General features: G+C 47.9%; 1 protein-coding gene across 1 annotated transcript in view; it reads left to right on the top strand.

The window, feature by feature from the left end:
• Positions 1–799: 799 nt before the first annotated feature.
• LOC126520761 (lachesin-like) overlaps positions 800–15,672 on the top strand; it is a 140,678-nt gene continuing 125,805 nt past the window's right edge. Inside the window, exon 1 of the mRNA XM_055065419.2 lies at positions 800–1,289. Within this exon, the coding sequence (XP_054921394.2) occupies positions 1,208–1,289 (82 nt within the window). The 5' untranslated portion in view covers positions 800–1,207. The remainder of the gene's footprint in view (positions 1,290–15,672) is intronic.

Below are 15,672 nucleotides of genomic sequence, written 5' to 3' on the forward strand. Positions count from 1 at the left end.
ATTAAGATCTGTGGTGAAATATGTTTAATTTGGCAAAACTCACACTCAGAAAAAGCAAGTAATGATAATAAAATAAAAAGAAACTTGGAAGGAAGCATAGAAACTATAAACACCAGGACGCTGTGGTTATAATGGTGTGTGTACTACATTGCGCAGTCAGGTCTGTTTTGATCTATGAACGGAGCAATTTCTCGCACATCCTGACATTTAGGTTATTTGTTCTTTGAAAATTTAGTCGTGAAATGAGCGTTCGCGGATGGTTTTGTTGTTATCGTGCTGCATGATGTTCTTGTTCTGATTTTACGGTTAAGCTCACGCTCTCGTTTTTGTTGACGATGCATTTGCCTGATTATAGGTCGTCGAGCGAACAAAAATCAAAAGAAAGAACGCTGAACACTCTTGGGTAGACAACACCGCGGGCAGTTTCGCCAGTGGATCCAAGTGTCCCTAATAGTTTTTCGTGCGTCCCCTCGTCTCTGGGCCACCGCCCAGGACCCTTGTTGCCTTCCAGAGCCTGACGCCCGCGCCGTGACTACGTGCCGTGGCCCAACAGCATGTTTTTGGGAGCAACAGCCGTCGCTCATGCTCTCCCTTCTTTCCACTCCCATCGCCTCAACTCAACCACGTGTTTCGCGCTCGAAAAAAAGGAGAGCGCGCGCGCGCGGTCTCGCGGACGCGCACAGCGTCACGTGGCATGCGCGCTCCCTCCCGCCGCTGCGCTCAGCCTGAGAGAGAGGGAAGGCCCTGCACCCCCTCCCGCCCCCGCACGAACGTCCGGCGCGCTTTTGGCGCCGAGCGCTCAAAGCGCGTCCAACGCTCAAGCCAACGTGGTGTCCGCGCTCGCTTCGCTTCGCTCCGGCGGTCGGTTCGAAGCGCTCGGGGAAACAGCGCGCGAGTGCTCGAACTGACAAGTGAACGCTGTGCCCGACGCGAGAGCGCGCGCAATGAACGAGTCCGACGAACTGCTACGCATGACTTGCATGACGGCCGTGGCCTGTTTTTCGCAGTCGCATTGAGTTCTGTCCACTTGGCGCGCGCATATATTTGCACTCGGTAAACTGAGCGCGCACTACGGTGATGCAGCACTTGGGGCAACGTGAGTCGTTCTCGGTCAACGAGCGCCGTCGCTTCTGTTCCACGGGTTTGCACAGCTGGGGTTGAAGACTGTGCTGCTGTACGGGGCAGACCCTTGTGAAGAAGAGTCGCCATGAACTGGATTAGACGCTTACCGTGGCGTGCCAGAGTTTTGACCTGCGTTGTCGGGCTCATCTTCGCCGGAACACTGCAGGGTAAGACGCGCTTGTGGTTTTCTCCATCACTGATGGGTCAGTTACTCTGATAAAGCTTGGCTGTAACTGGAAAATATTTTAAGGCTGATTTTAATTTATCTTCAGGGGGCAACATCATGTTCTTGCTATGGTTATCCGAAGTAAGCTCTCCCTATTTTGAATTCAAGCTGATTCCAGGTAATTAATGCATATTTAGGCAACAATGACCCCAACGTTAAGTGAATGAAAGAAAGCTCTAATTTTTACTAACTAGACACATCTATGTACATGTACGTAGACTTTCGCATGCAGTAGATGCTAAATGGAAGAGTTTTGAATTGTGAGGTGAAGCAGTTATCAATGAATATACGTCAAGATCCTGGTGCATTAGACAAAGGTACGCAGGAATCTTACGCGAATTCGACTTCAACTCTCCATGGGCACCCTTTTCGTTAGTGGTTTGGTGAGGGCGAACAACAACAATTAGATTTAATTGCCGACTTCCCGCGAGATTTCGCACATGATGTGCTTGCGCAGCCTAGACAGTCGTGCGATGCCGCGACAGAGCTTTCCGGAAAATTTCAAGTGGGCAACTTGGAAGGAGGAAAAAAAAAAAGGAAAGTGCTACGAGGCACTTAATGTGTCAAAATTTATACTTCGGTTCCCGTCACTTTAGAAATCACAAGTAGGTGTATATTCCCGTTGATATAATAGAGTAAGCAACGCATAGAAACTGTCTTCAGTTTATGCAGGTGTATAAGCCAAACCACAGTCGGCGTGCATAAACACCAATAGAAGCTTTAAATATTTGTGGTGTGTACTGCAACAGTACGTGACTTTGCTGGGTATAACTCTATTTAAGTATTATGGAGGAGGAAGAAAAGAAGGAAGGAACGTTAGGGAGGTCAACCAGACACACGTCCGGTTTGCTAACCTACACGGAAAGAAGGGGTTTAAGGGATGAAAAGAAGAAAAGGGGAGGGAGGGTAGAAGATACCCTCAGTGCGAATGCATGCGATTGTTCATCACTCCACGTTTACAATCGGTAACTGAGGCCAGTCGATTTCATGAACCATAGCAACGTCCGCGTCACTTTGTAAGCCTGCGACGGGTGGGACCATGGTTCCAAGAATCTTTGTATCTGAAAATGGTCTGCTGTCTAATCGGCTTAACACTTCTAAGACCGTCGCGTTCGATGTCATATAGATCACAAAAACACGACAGGTGCTCGATCGTCGCTTCACAATTGCACGAGTCACACATAGGTGTGCCGGACATTCCAATAAGGAATGAGTAGGGGTTCGTAAAAGCCACCCCTAACCAGAGGCCGTACATTAATGTTGCATCACGACGGGAGAAGTGCGATGGAATCTGCAGCTTCAGTGTAGGATCAAGTCGGTGGAGACGGCAGTTCAGGAAAATCGGGGTGTTCCACGAAATTTGAGTCTTGGTTTGAGCAAGTAAAAGAAAACCTCTCGCAGCGTCTGTCCTTGACAAGGCTATATGAACTGTCAGGGTTTCTTTATGGGCTGACCGAGTGGCATCATCAGCAAGGTCATCACCGACGGTGCCACGGTGCCCCGGAAGCCATTGGAAGATGATGGCATGTCCGTTTATGAGGGCTTGATGGAGAACTTCTCTAGTGTCAAACACCTGTTGCTCATGGGTCTTGCTTTGTAATGTGACTGCAGGTTCTGAAGGGCTGCCTTGCAGTCAGAAAAAACGGCACACTTTCGAGGTTTTGCTTGTGCGATGTAATTAACAGCGGCACGTAGGGCAGCGGTGCAAAGATTTCCACCCACATTTTCAAAACTTGTTGCGAATCATCAAGGCTGCCATTCGTCGGGCTTTACGCCAGTAGCAAGACCACCCTTTGGTGCCTACGACAGCCACAAATACACCTCACAAGTCCGAGAATTACGAACAAGACTCGTCATTCCACAGTGGCTCTACGACAGTTGACATTGTAATTACTGAACGAAGCATGTGAACAAAGAACGCACATTTACACCGATGGATCTGTCTCAGCCACCAGCGCCACAGGCGCTGTTGTCATCTGGGCCTTGCAAGTCACAACGAAGTGCAATGTGTCCCTCATAACGACCTATACGCAACATTTAGGTATTATAATGCACAGACTAGCCGTAATCTGCATAAGGTTTGAAAATCGGGCGAGTTGGAACCTATCCATTCTTAGGCAGTACACACACGAACGAAGCACCACAGAGGTAATCTTCCTGACTATAATAGAAAACTGCCGGTTATTAATCTGATAGACATTCTTGGTACTTACGTAGCCATTAAAATGCAACGTCGCTGAACCTGACAAAAATAAAATAAAAAGAAGAGCTTGTGTGCTCATGACAGCTATTCTACTGCGAACGAAGATAGAGTCCTTGACGCTCTTAGCAACCTTTCCTTACTTGCAAGAGCTTTAGACTTTCTAAAAAAAGAGAGAAACGCAGGCGGAAAAACAAGTGAATTTCAACAAACTAAGGAACTTAAATGGAAAGGTGGACAAATTGGTCCGTATTTATTTTGATAAGAGAAGAAGAAAACACCATAATCGTTAGAAGTAACAGGTAAATATTTGAACTCGTTAACCTACAAATTAACAAACATTTGAAACACGCACGTTGCACGGCGCGCCAGGTGCATGCACAGTGTCACGCAAAGCTTGGGCGTAGTTCGAATGCGCACGACAGCAGGTTACAGGAGCATGCAAGCGCTCACGTGCAACTCAAGCCTAGCCCCAAACATGCGCATTACCTTGTACAGCTCGTCACGTTCAGCTTGAGCATAGTTTTTTCAATATGCGGGCTGCAGAAATGTGCGTGACCTGGTGCGCGCAACATTTACCTAATTGCGCTAGTTCTCAGTTTTCTAGCAAGGTTCTTTTATTCATACCAGCTGTACGTTATGCACAGAAGGTTTCCACATGCTACCTCCTGCTTAAGGGAGAGACAAGGACACGTTGGTTAGGTCAACACGCGGGGTAGTGCAGAAAGTCGCCCCTTCCTGCTAAGTAAGCGCATAACGAATGCTCGACAATTGCAAAAGAGCTCGCGTCGAAAACGACGTAGTGGCTTTGGGTTGCACTACAGCGCTCAAAGAAGAAAAAAGGAAAGAAAGGAAGTTATGCCTGCTTAACACACACACAAAACTTCAGGTAATGACTTGTGAATTTATATGACCACAAAACATGCGCTTCAACTTTCTCGCACAGACCGTGTAAATGAGTCGTCCATGGTAGAATCACGCGAAGCTGTGAGTCGCCGTAAAATGTATAGCAGTGGGTAGACAAACTAAGTTATATTGAAAATTGAGTCGCACGCATGCACGCACGCACACAGACACACACACACTGGCGTCGTACTGCACCAACTACCACCACCTGTGCTATATACACACGACGGAGCAAATCGTGATCTGTCCTTGCGGACTGCGTATCACGGTATCATACGTCAACCGTACCTGTTGCGCTCACATGGTCCCCTTGAAGCGGTTCACGATACTGTTGAAAGCCAAATTACCGCTGTGAGTGTTGTCAAGAAATATGAAGGCGCTGGATAGTGGCGACCACAATCATTGCTCGTCGAATCAAAGCTCATGCAATAAACGCGCAGCTATAGCTCACGCTGCTAGCTCGGTCGCCGCGAATGAACGCGCGCAGCGTTGCATTGAAGATCGAGAGCAGGGTTACGTGGCACGTCTTCTTTTCCCCGCTGTCGTGTGAATGCTAGCTGCGTAGTGATCCGACGCACGTCATGTGTCGCGTGCCTGATTCTTCCACGACCACGTGATTCGTATGAACCCAGCCTTATGGGAGCCTATGCCTAAGTTTGTTGATAAAGCGTGACAAAATAAGCATTGACAAAATAAGCATTTGGTGCTATTCAGTCACATAGCTGAAGTGTGTATGGGTAGTTTGGTAGGTTGAGCACTTGATATTTCCGAGAAATGAATTGAGCACGAGTGCTCTTTAAAGTGCAATAAATATTTCTCCTAATCACACCAAGGGAGCCGTCTGTGAAAACAGACACACTGCCATGCCAGCAAGCGTTACAAGCAAACGAACTGATTTATCCACAAGCAGAAAGCAAGCAAACAAACAAAGGAATAAACATGTAAACAAGCAAGCAAAACAAGGTCTCTGTTATCCCAAAAGTTTCGAAATTTTATTATAGAGAGCAGCTAAGTGTCGGCCTGTATCTTCCTAGCGAAGCTTTCTCTTGCTCAGTAAAGCCATGGTCCTTCGCCCTGGTTAATCCATGAAATATTTATCCAGTGGACTACACGTTCAAGTTTATTTCATTGTCTGAAACGCTGAGGCGGGCGCAAATAAAAAGCAACAAGAACTCGACGAGATGTGCGCCCCCTGTAACATGGTGAGCAGGACATATACATATATATCTGGGTAATGCGATGTATGGAAGCAGTTTTTAGACAGGTGTGGAAAAAGAGAGAGAGAGAGAAAGCAAGGACAGGAAAGGCAGGGAGGTCAACCAGAAGAGCATCCAGTTTGCTACCCTACACTGGGGGTGGGGGAAAGGGGAATAGAAAGAGGAAAAGGGGAGAAAGTGAGCACTGAGTGCGTGTGGGCGGGACACTATGCACAGGGACACTATAAACGGTCTCTTAAGCCGGTGCACTTCAAGTATTGCGCTAGTGCACGATTCGCTTTTCGTGCCAGTGACGGGTGGGGCCACGGTCCGAGTATCTTTGACTCGGTGAACGGTCTTAAGTCCAGTCGGTGTAAAGTTTCCCGCAGAGCGAGGCGTTGTACATCGTAGCGGGGGCAGGTACACAATAGGTGCTCGATATTCTCCTCGCACCCACAGGAATCGCACATCGGGCTCTCGGCCATTCCCAAACGATAGGAGCCAAAAGAGCCAACAGAGAAATGGACGAGAAGAGAGGGGGTTGTGGGTTCGGTTCCCACCTGCGGCAAGCTGTTTTTTCATCCACTTTAATTTCCATTAATTTATCGTTTCCTTATTTCATTTATTAAACACAAGTAATTTCCCCTATGTTGTCCTTGGTGTCAGTGTTTGTTGGCTTCTTATGATATTTCTAACAGAGAAATGGGTCGCATTTGGTGACTATAAGGCAGTCCTTCACAGCATCAAGTCAGCATTACGTCACAGAACTTACGAGAAGATGACATCTGACATCAGGGAAGTGCACCACCATGCTCTGGAAAGAGGGCACACCATCGTATTTCAATGGATTCCTGCTCACTGCGGCATCGTCGGCAACAACCTAGCTGACAAGGCTGCCTGGTCTGCACACGAAGATACCCAGGCGCGTTCAATACCTTTGGCGAGGTCGGACGCTGCCAGGGAACTTCGCCTACATGCGCGCAAAAAGTCGCAATATTTCTGGAGTTCAAGTTCCTTCAATTGCCGATTATATAAACTGGACCCCATGCTACGGCTACAACTGCCATCTAGCCTTTCCCGCGGCGAAGCAACCTTGCTGCACCGCTTGTGTGAAAAAAAAAAGCAATAAAACTCGATAGGCGAAGTCCATCGGCAATAACTTATAGGACTATGTTACCAGAAACGGAAGAAAATGTGCACGTGTCCTATGTGATATGCGCACTGTGCAGTACGCACACGCTGCGTGTTTATTGTTTCTTATTGTAAGGCTTTTCGCACCCTTCACACGCCACAGGACCCCCTTCTCGCCATCACATTCCCACCAGGGCTGCTGGTTATATCGGTTATTCTCTGGTCGGACGATCATGTAGCGGTCACCATTGTGGCAAGGAGCAATGAAAATACAAGACCAACTGGTCTGGTAGCTTATAACGCTTCAGTAACCAGAGGTGGCAGCGCGCACATTGTTTCTTCTACCGCCGCCATCTTTAATTAGTAAATGGTTTAGCTCTCCGACCGGCTGGTCTTGGGGTTTCATCGCTTCCCGCTATAAAACAAAATGTAACACTATTCACCGCAACTGGTGGCAAAGGTTGAAGCTTGGACGAGTTGCTAACGGCGCATCTTGGTGGTGCTCACTGCGCACAGCGTGGGCGCGTGCTTGAAACGTGATAGTTGCTAGCTGTCAGTCGCTCCACCTTGCCTTGTTTTCGTTCGACCAGTGTATATGTTATTCAGTTCACTGTGAAAATAAGGATAGTTGGAAGTCGGCGCTCTTTCACTCTGTCTGTCATCTTTTTCTCAGCAAGTGGGTGCTGTGAACACGATCAAGTTGGTGGTAAGATGGAAGACGGAACACTTCAGCTGACGTCGTTGGAGTAGCAACTATAGAATGTTTTTGAAAAAAAAATAATCATTTACAGAATAACAAATATAACAGATGCAATCTTTCAGTAAACGCAGGACCGCACAGAACTTACGAGCAAGTTATATGACCATAAAAAAATAGGTGTAGCATCAATAGTAATGGAAAACGCACAGACACGCACACGCAGATTCAGCAGACTCGGGTAAATTACTGCGCTAAGCATGCTTCACTGCAATGTGAACCTCACCAGACCCAGAAACCCCAGTAAGAGAAACTAGAAATGTTTACATAAGCAGTGCTCGAATTCGTATTTACTTTAACGTAACCGTGCGCTTTCATCACTTTGTGTCTCTGAAAGCAGAATAGTTCGTCTTACAAGGTTTATATTCGTTTCCGAGGCTTAGAGCGTGGTTTTACGAGGAACCGTGATGTTACAGGGATATTGCGACTCCTGGATCATAAGCTAGAGCCGTAAAAACGAAGCGTGCTTATAATTATTTTTAAATAGTTGGGTTCTTCAGAGCAATACAAATATATTAAATTGAACAAGAAGAGAATGCAAAATTTTGAACAGAAAGTGCAAGAAGGAATTTTTAACAAACATACTGATGAAGGCAAGAACAGCATAAAAAAGCTGCAGTATACTCCCCTTTAACCGTGTCAGCATAAGGTCGCGTTGCGCTCGATGTTCGCTGTGTGAAAGAACGATCGCAACCGGATTCCTAACTTGAAATTTCGAGCTGCGGTGCTTTTCTTTTTTTTCGCCAACTCGACTATTTGAGGATATTCATTGCAGAAACATTATCGTGAGGAAAAGACGGCAAAAACGACTTTAAAGGTAGGATGGGCTCTTTTTCCATTCTGGGCGCTTGCGCGGTAATTTTCGCTAGTCACGGCACATAACGGCGGCGCGGTTTTGTGCAACAGCACGCAATATTTTGACGCAACGCCCATGCGTGCAGGTGTGCTTGAACAGCCGTTGTACTATCGGCTTATCGGGCTGACGCTTAGGAGCTAGCGTTACCGTTGTAACATCCACAGTGTTTCCACAGTTAGAGAAGAAATATGGGCTAGTTGATGAGGCTTTGCAGACTTGGGACATAATTAACTAGCTCTAAAAAAAAAAAGGGGGGGGGGGGCGGACGAGATCTCTGTGTCCTGTGTGCTTCTCGATCTCGTCCCGCGTTTCTTAACAATTTAAATATTTCTAGAGCCCGTAATGTCTCCTGTCGTATCGACGTCGAGAACTTAAAGGCACGAAATGGCCGCGGCGAGCATAAAGCGAGTGACGCGGGCTGAAGAAAGGGGCGGCACTAAAAACTGGCAGAAAACGGCGGGCTGTTCTCAGGATTCAACGCGCCATGTGCGCGTTTCCCTTGATTCCTTAAGTGAAAGCAGGGGAGAACGGCGTCATAGGAGGTTGCTTCGCGAAAACTGCATAACTGACGACACGCTTCCTTCCGGTTCGTTTCATTCCTTTCCACGGGTCCCAGCGTGTGCTGTGGTCTTGCCCACCGACCGATCTCGTATGGGCAGCCCGTGCACGGGCGGCTCCCCACCCGGCAATCTTTTAAGAGACCGCGGTTTCGCGCACCCGGGAACGCGTGCCTCCTCCATCCGTCATGCGGGCGACACGCCCGTCGAAGAGGGCTTGCCGCACTCTTGCACGGCGGCTGCCACTTCATCGACGCCGGGGTCTCCGATCCGAGCGCTTTTTGACCGCTTACACTGAGGCCGAGTCCGGAGTAGAATATAGAGTGCCTTATGAGCTGTTGCAGTGCGTACTCAGGAGTTAAACTAAAGAAAAAAGAAAACGGACTCAGGACCGAGAAAAAAAAATTAGATACACGCCGTAGTGGGGAGACTCCGAATTAATTTTGACGACCTGAGGTTCTTTAACGTACACTCAATACACGGTACACAGGCGTTTTAGCATTTTGCCTCCATAGAAACGCGGCCGCCGCGTCCGAGATTTGAACCCGCACTTTCGGGAATTAGCAGCGCAAACCAAAGCCACTACGCCACCACGACAGGTTCAAGATCGAGAAAAATAAATGGACAGGAGAACCGCTGGATGTAATACTAAATGGTTTAAAAGGTCAACTAAACGTGGAGATTAATTTAAGCTTTATGCGAGAGGTGCACTTCTGCAATAGGAAACCGGCCAGTATTACCGCGAGTTGATGCTTGATATATGGGGGAAAAAATAACGCTAAGACGGGTTGCGGCGCCACTCTGAAGTTTAAGCGCGCCAAGACGTCGTGGATATTAACGACTTCATGGGTCTGGTTAGTCGTTTATTGGTTAAGAAGGATTAAGTTGCGTTTTAAATGAGTCAAGGACTCAACTAAGCGACTTCTAGAACTTTTTTTTGAGTCAAGGCTCGAAACGGCCTAATGCGATGAGATAAATAGAAATACGTGACATGACACAGCGGTGGTTAGGTAGAGGCGAAAAATTAAAACAAGGAAAGATTGGTCTTCACTCTTTGAATCCAAGCGAATATTGAAGTTCATGTTTTGAAACCGTACTTTATAGCGTGAAGTTATTTAATGTGTCTGTCCCTCAATGACAAGGGCCGTGAAGACAATGCACGAAAGTGCCAATGCGGGTGCACCGAGGGGCCGCCTTGCTAACACAGTGGTGTTGAACATCAACAACGTTTCATTTGGTGTTGGGAGTTATACGAGTTAGCAAATATCAAGGTAATGCGGCGTTGGGCAGCGCCCCCACCTAAGTTGTTGACATGTGTCTAAGTAGCCCCGAACTACTTTCTAGGGCAATTATCATAATGCCTTAGTGGATCATGTGCCACATCTCCTTATAGCACTGGGAGTCCCTACGCCCCCTATGCCTTCCTTGTATTTGATTGCAGGTGGATTTCTTGGCAGATAATATAATTGAAGAAACTTTTAATTTCGCCTGATTCTTCTTGCGCGCGGGTATTCTTGGCAATCTTAATTGGAAGTTGGCGCACTTGCCTTACGTATCTTCTGTTAGCTATATCTTCTGTGACACAGCGGCCTTGAATAAGTGAATGATTGACTGTTGCAATGTCAAGAGTTTGTTATGATGGTAAAAAAAAAAAATTAAATTATTGGGTTTTACGTGCCAAAACCACTATCTGATTATGAGGCACGCCGTAGTGGAGGACTCCGGAAATTTTGACCACCTGGGGTTCTTTAACGTGCACCTAAATCTAAGTACACGGGTGTTTTCGCATTTCGCCCCCATCGAAATGCGGCCGCCGTGGCCGGGATTCGATCCCGCGACCTCGTGCTCAGCAGCCTAATACCATAGCCACTGAGCAACCACGGCGGGTCGTTACGTTATGATGGTAGTTGGTGCGATTAGAATGCCTGTAATTAAAGGTGATATGGCGGGAGATGGCGAGCTTTAGCGCGCGTCCGGTTTTTAGCTTTCACGTCACTTCTAGGGCATGTGTTGGATCGCCCCAGTAGCGCGGGTGCCATTGAAATGTCTTATTTCGCTTTGCTGAAAAAAGTAACGCACCACATGCGCTTGATTTTATTGACTAGCCATTCCATTCTTTCTATATTTACGAAGGCTTTCACTGAGTGTGTATACCCCCTCAGAAACCGCGCACAATGGGCAGAGGAAGTTTCTTACGGGCGATGCCTCCGACACCTGATAGCGCCTGCACAGTGAGCCAGACTGGCCTTTGCAATGAACAACATAACACGTAACTATAGCTAAATAAAGACACATAAGAATTACTGGCGCTTTCAAGCCTGCATTTGTGTGAATCTCGGTCGCGTAGCAATGCGATTCTGCATAAAAGTCGTGACGTGGTGGCAAGTGACATAAGAGAAGCTTCTCGCACCAGATAGGAAGATGGTGGCTGTGCGTTTGACTCGGATGTTCTGTTTAGTGCCGAAAAAAAATAGTTTTCTAGCAGACGACAGTACGCCAGCCAGACGGATTTGAAGAGAAAGGCCACCGCCCACGGAAGTGACGCGTTACAAGGCTTGCGCCCCGTGTCGCGCGTGACCAGGGGAGGTATTCTGCGATGATCACTTCGGCGATGCTATCACTTTCGCGTGACGTAACGCTCAACCCGGCGATCAGCTCATCCGATTTTGCACAACCAATTTTGCTCGACCAGACAATCAACACGTGCCTGACTGCCAAGGCGATTCTATCGCCGAGAGTGAACATCGCAGAATACTGCCCCAGGGCCCGCATTCACAAAAAGCTCTTACGCCAGAGCTGTTCGAAAGAGAAAATTCCAGCCAATCCTGATGTACATATCATTAGCGAAGGCTACCTACCAATGGCAAGAACATTCGCGAACAATATCTGTGAATTTGGCCACAGATTTGGCCGTAGTATTGTCGAACGACCGCCGCTGCTGGAGCTCATCTATCGCTGGGCTCTCTTCACAAAATATGATAAGCTTTGTAGTGTGCCCCGTCTCTTGCTTCGCTCGTAACCTGAAGTCCTTAAAAACTTTCTTGCTCATTGCTAATACTTTAGGTTGAATAAATATATGTTCCAGGATGGACATAAGTTTACGCATTTTGGATGAATTCTACGCGCCCGCCCGTGGCGTTTGATAGCCTGTGCTTTAAGTTGTCCCACCTTCAACGATGATAGACAAACGCTCTGTGGTGCAAACGGTCAGCAATAGCATTGGCATGAATTAAATGCCTAAATGGCTTACACAGAAAGCGCCTTGCTACACCGACGGAGCCCGTGGTCCTTCGCTTAATTAACGGAGGTAATTCCTTTGTTGAATACGCAACGCGTTCACAAAGCGGCATTCTCGCTACACAGGTCTACGGTACTAAGATGATTGTGGCGTGACTAGATTACGGGGAGCGGGGAGCTTCAGCACTGCCTCTCGACTCGTGTTGCGTGCTCTCGCCCCGAATGCGGATTCATGATTTATTCGCACGCGCGTTCTCAAAGCTCTGAGTGATGGCGCCGACAGCGAGATTCGCCGCTTCGTTTCACGTGGCGTGCCCACCGCGCGATCAGTATTCATGTATAAACGCATCAAATCAAGCTGCATGCAAAATTTCTACCTAACGCCTTTTCCTGAGTTAAGCGCTGCGGAGATACGTTTCTATTTACGAGTCCGCGTTAAGTGCATATCGGTGGAAGAGAAAGGAGAGGGTGTGTAGGGTCACCAGATTTGATGAGGGATAATAAAAGCAACCTATTTTGTTCGCTGTCACAGGTGACTGGACATTCTGGAAGAAAGGAAAAGAGAAAACGGGGATCGCGAAAAAGGCGCGATGGAAAATGCATAATGTAAGAGTAAAAGAGGTCGCGGCACTCGAAGGCAAAAAGTGCGCAGTGTCTCCTGCGGCTACCGATAACGACAGCCACCTGCCGTAGCTAGACACTACGAACGTGCCGACAGGCACAAAGCATTTGGCAAAGCCTAAGTTTCGTACACAGGAGAAATGTAGCTGTCGGGTTAGGCTAACAGGCTGGCTAACTGGCACTATACGTACATGCAAGATGCGGGCTGGTGCGTCTTCTTTTGACCTTTTGCGTTTTGGTGTGCACTGAGCCGAGTTACTCGTGGTGACGAAAAAGAAAGGAACTCTGATAGTCACATCGCAACACGATCACGCCAAGCAAGATTAGCTGAAGAGGGAGTTAAATTATGGGGTTATGCGTGCCAAAACCACGATCTGATTATGAGGCACGCCGTAGTGGGGGACTCCGGAAATTTGTACCACTTGGGGTCCTTTAACTTGCGGGTAAATCTAAGTAAACTCGTGTTTTCGCATTTCACCCCCAGCGAAGTATAAACGAGAATTGAAATGCGTCCGCCAGTTCACGGTTTTGAATTCATTGTACAGTGACAAAGCACAAGCCAAGCTACTCAGCTGACTTGGACTAGCTTGTCATTGCAGATAATGGCGCGAAATTTCACAAAATACGTACGCCGCTTTAACCGAAACGATCGTGATGGCGACTACTGAGCTTCGCATTGCCAACTCTTTCGACGCTGTATATAAACGCCGTTTTTTGGCCAGGTGAACCTATCTGAAAAGCAATTACTATTTCCTAAATAGCGTACATACGAGAAGAAAAAAAGAAAGAGAGAAGATTAAAAAATGTGAGTGGTGTAGGCAGATTAGAGTTTCCCGCACTCCGCTCCGCTTTCCTAGCTCGGCGTCTTCCCTCCCGCCGAGAAAGATGAAAGCGGCTGGTCAACGCGCGCGCTCAGCAGTACCGCTCTCATAGCGCGCAGAGGTTTCGGAAGAGAAAGTAGGGCGCCCGTATAGGTATATACAAGCAAGGTGCCGAAAAAAAAAAACCTATACAGCTCGCAGAACGCGCACGCTCGCGGCTAGGGAAAGGAAGAGGAATGGAGTGCGCTGCACAGAGTTGTTGGGGGTCCTTGAATGGGGATAGGGGGGAGGCCACCGCTGGCACGGCTTTTCCCCAGGGAAGGGCAAGCAACGCGAGCGCGCGCGAGGAGCTGACCACTCCATCACGCAGCCGCTTAGTCAGCGCCTTCGGCGGGAGACGCGAGCCCCCACAACACCCGGCTCGCCGGAGAGGGACTCCGCGGGGACCAGTTTTCGCTACGCGTAACGCTTCGCCGTAACTCACCGCCGCCGAGGAGGAAAGCTCGCTTGAGCACCGTCTCGTGCGGGCGGTGGTGGGGACGTCGCGCGGGTGCGTGGACCCCGCCGGTGTTTACTTGCGCGCTGTCGCCGTTTCACTCCATCCAGCGGTGAGCGAGACAATGCCCGGTGATGCGTGTCAGGCAGGGCTGCCGCTGCTTCGTCGGTCGGCGATAGCCGCGGAGCTACACTGAGCAGCTTCGGCTCACGCGTGTGGTGTCACACGCCCCATATGGCGCCTTCTCGGCGTGCTCAATAATTGTGGTGTCTGTCTTGAGCTGTGTCGGACACAAGTGGGGAAGCACTTGACGTCATGCTACCTCGATGTAACCATTGACTTCTTGATAATTGTTCTATGACGTGATTTGAGTAACAGAGCCTTGATGGTCAAAACGAGACTAAAGAGGTCGCAGGAACGTGAATAGTTGTAACGTTGGACCACAGGGGTAGGAGAGAAGCCATATAAACCACGCCAATAAAAACAACTGTTTTACTGGAAAATACAAGTATACTTGTTGAAACATTGGCGGAGATTTTTCTTCTCCCGCTATTGATAAACAAAGCAAGCATGAGTTACTTTCGCCTATGCTATATAGCTTCCTATTTGAGCTATGCACGACACTCGAATGCGACTCTTAGGTCAGTCTTGTTTATAGAAGAATTGGTGGATACCGTTTGCATTGTACCTCAGTTCAAATTACGAAACCTAGACTTACTGAAATGTTGCGTTTAATATATCTTCGTCCCGATGAAGCCAGTGAAGCCCAGCACTTTATTTACAGGGTGCAGCTTGATTATCTGTTCACGGAATTCAGCAAACGTTGGTCAGAAGCTGCGGAGTTCTCGAGAAATACGGGCTGCCGCTGTTGAATCCCAATGTGATCGTTCTTTTCGGAAGGAATCTGTGTTCGCGATGCACGCGTACACCGAAGAATTCCCCAGCAGTACCTTATATTGCTCAAGCAGGCTTCGCAACACCTCGCGAAGGGTCAGTGGATCGGCATGTGCTTGCGTGAAGGTACTCAGATTAGCAACTCTTCCGATAGCTCGGCAAGGATGTCTAAGAACCTTAATGTAAGGTTTAATGGTGGTGTTTTTGAGTTACTTCCAAATAAAGTGAGAGCAAATTTCACAAATATATTTTATGTACAATGGAAAACGTTATTGCTCTGCTTTTTCATCGACCACCGTTGTGTCATTGCAGACAAATGCTCTGCGACTGCTACAGACTACAATTCCACGAGTACAAACAGACTGCGACAGCAAAATCACAGTTCAACGCCACCATGTTTCACATCTCTTCTTAAACTTAGTCAGCCCTTGCTTACGCGATTGTTAAGTAAAAATTCTGTCAGGATGTGTATAGCGCCGTCCAATCTCTAGCATGTGGACACCTGTTTTTCTTTGTAGGTGCTTCCGAATGCGGACCAAACGTCTACAGTAATATGCTCAGGGCCAACTTACACGAGGCATTTATCGGCGCTGGTAGGCTAAAATTTGGACCCTTGGTGAGGCCAGTTTATTGGAGCGTTGCGCATGTAAAT

The sequence above is a fragment of the Dermacentor andersoni genome, chromosome 3, assembly GCF_023375885.2.
Source record: "Dermacentor andersoni chromosome 3, qqDerAnde1_hic_scaffold, whole genome shotgun sequence".
NCBI lineage: Eukaryota > Metazoa > Arthropoda > Arachnida > Ixodida > Ixodidae > Dermacentor > Dermacentor andersoni.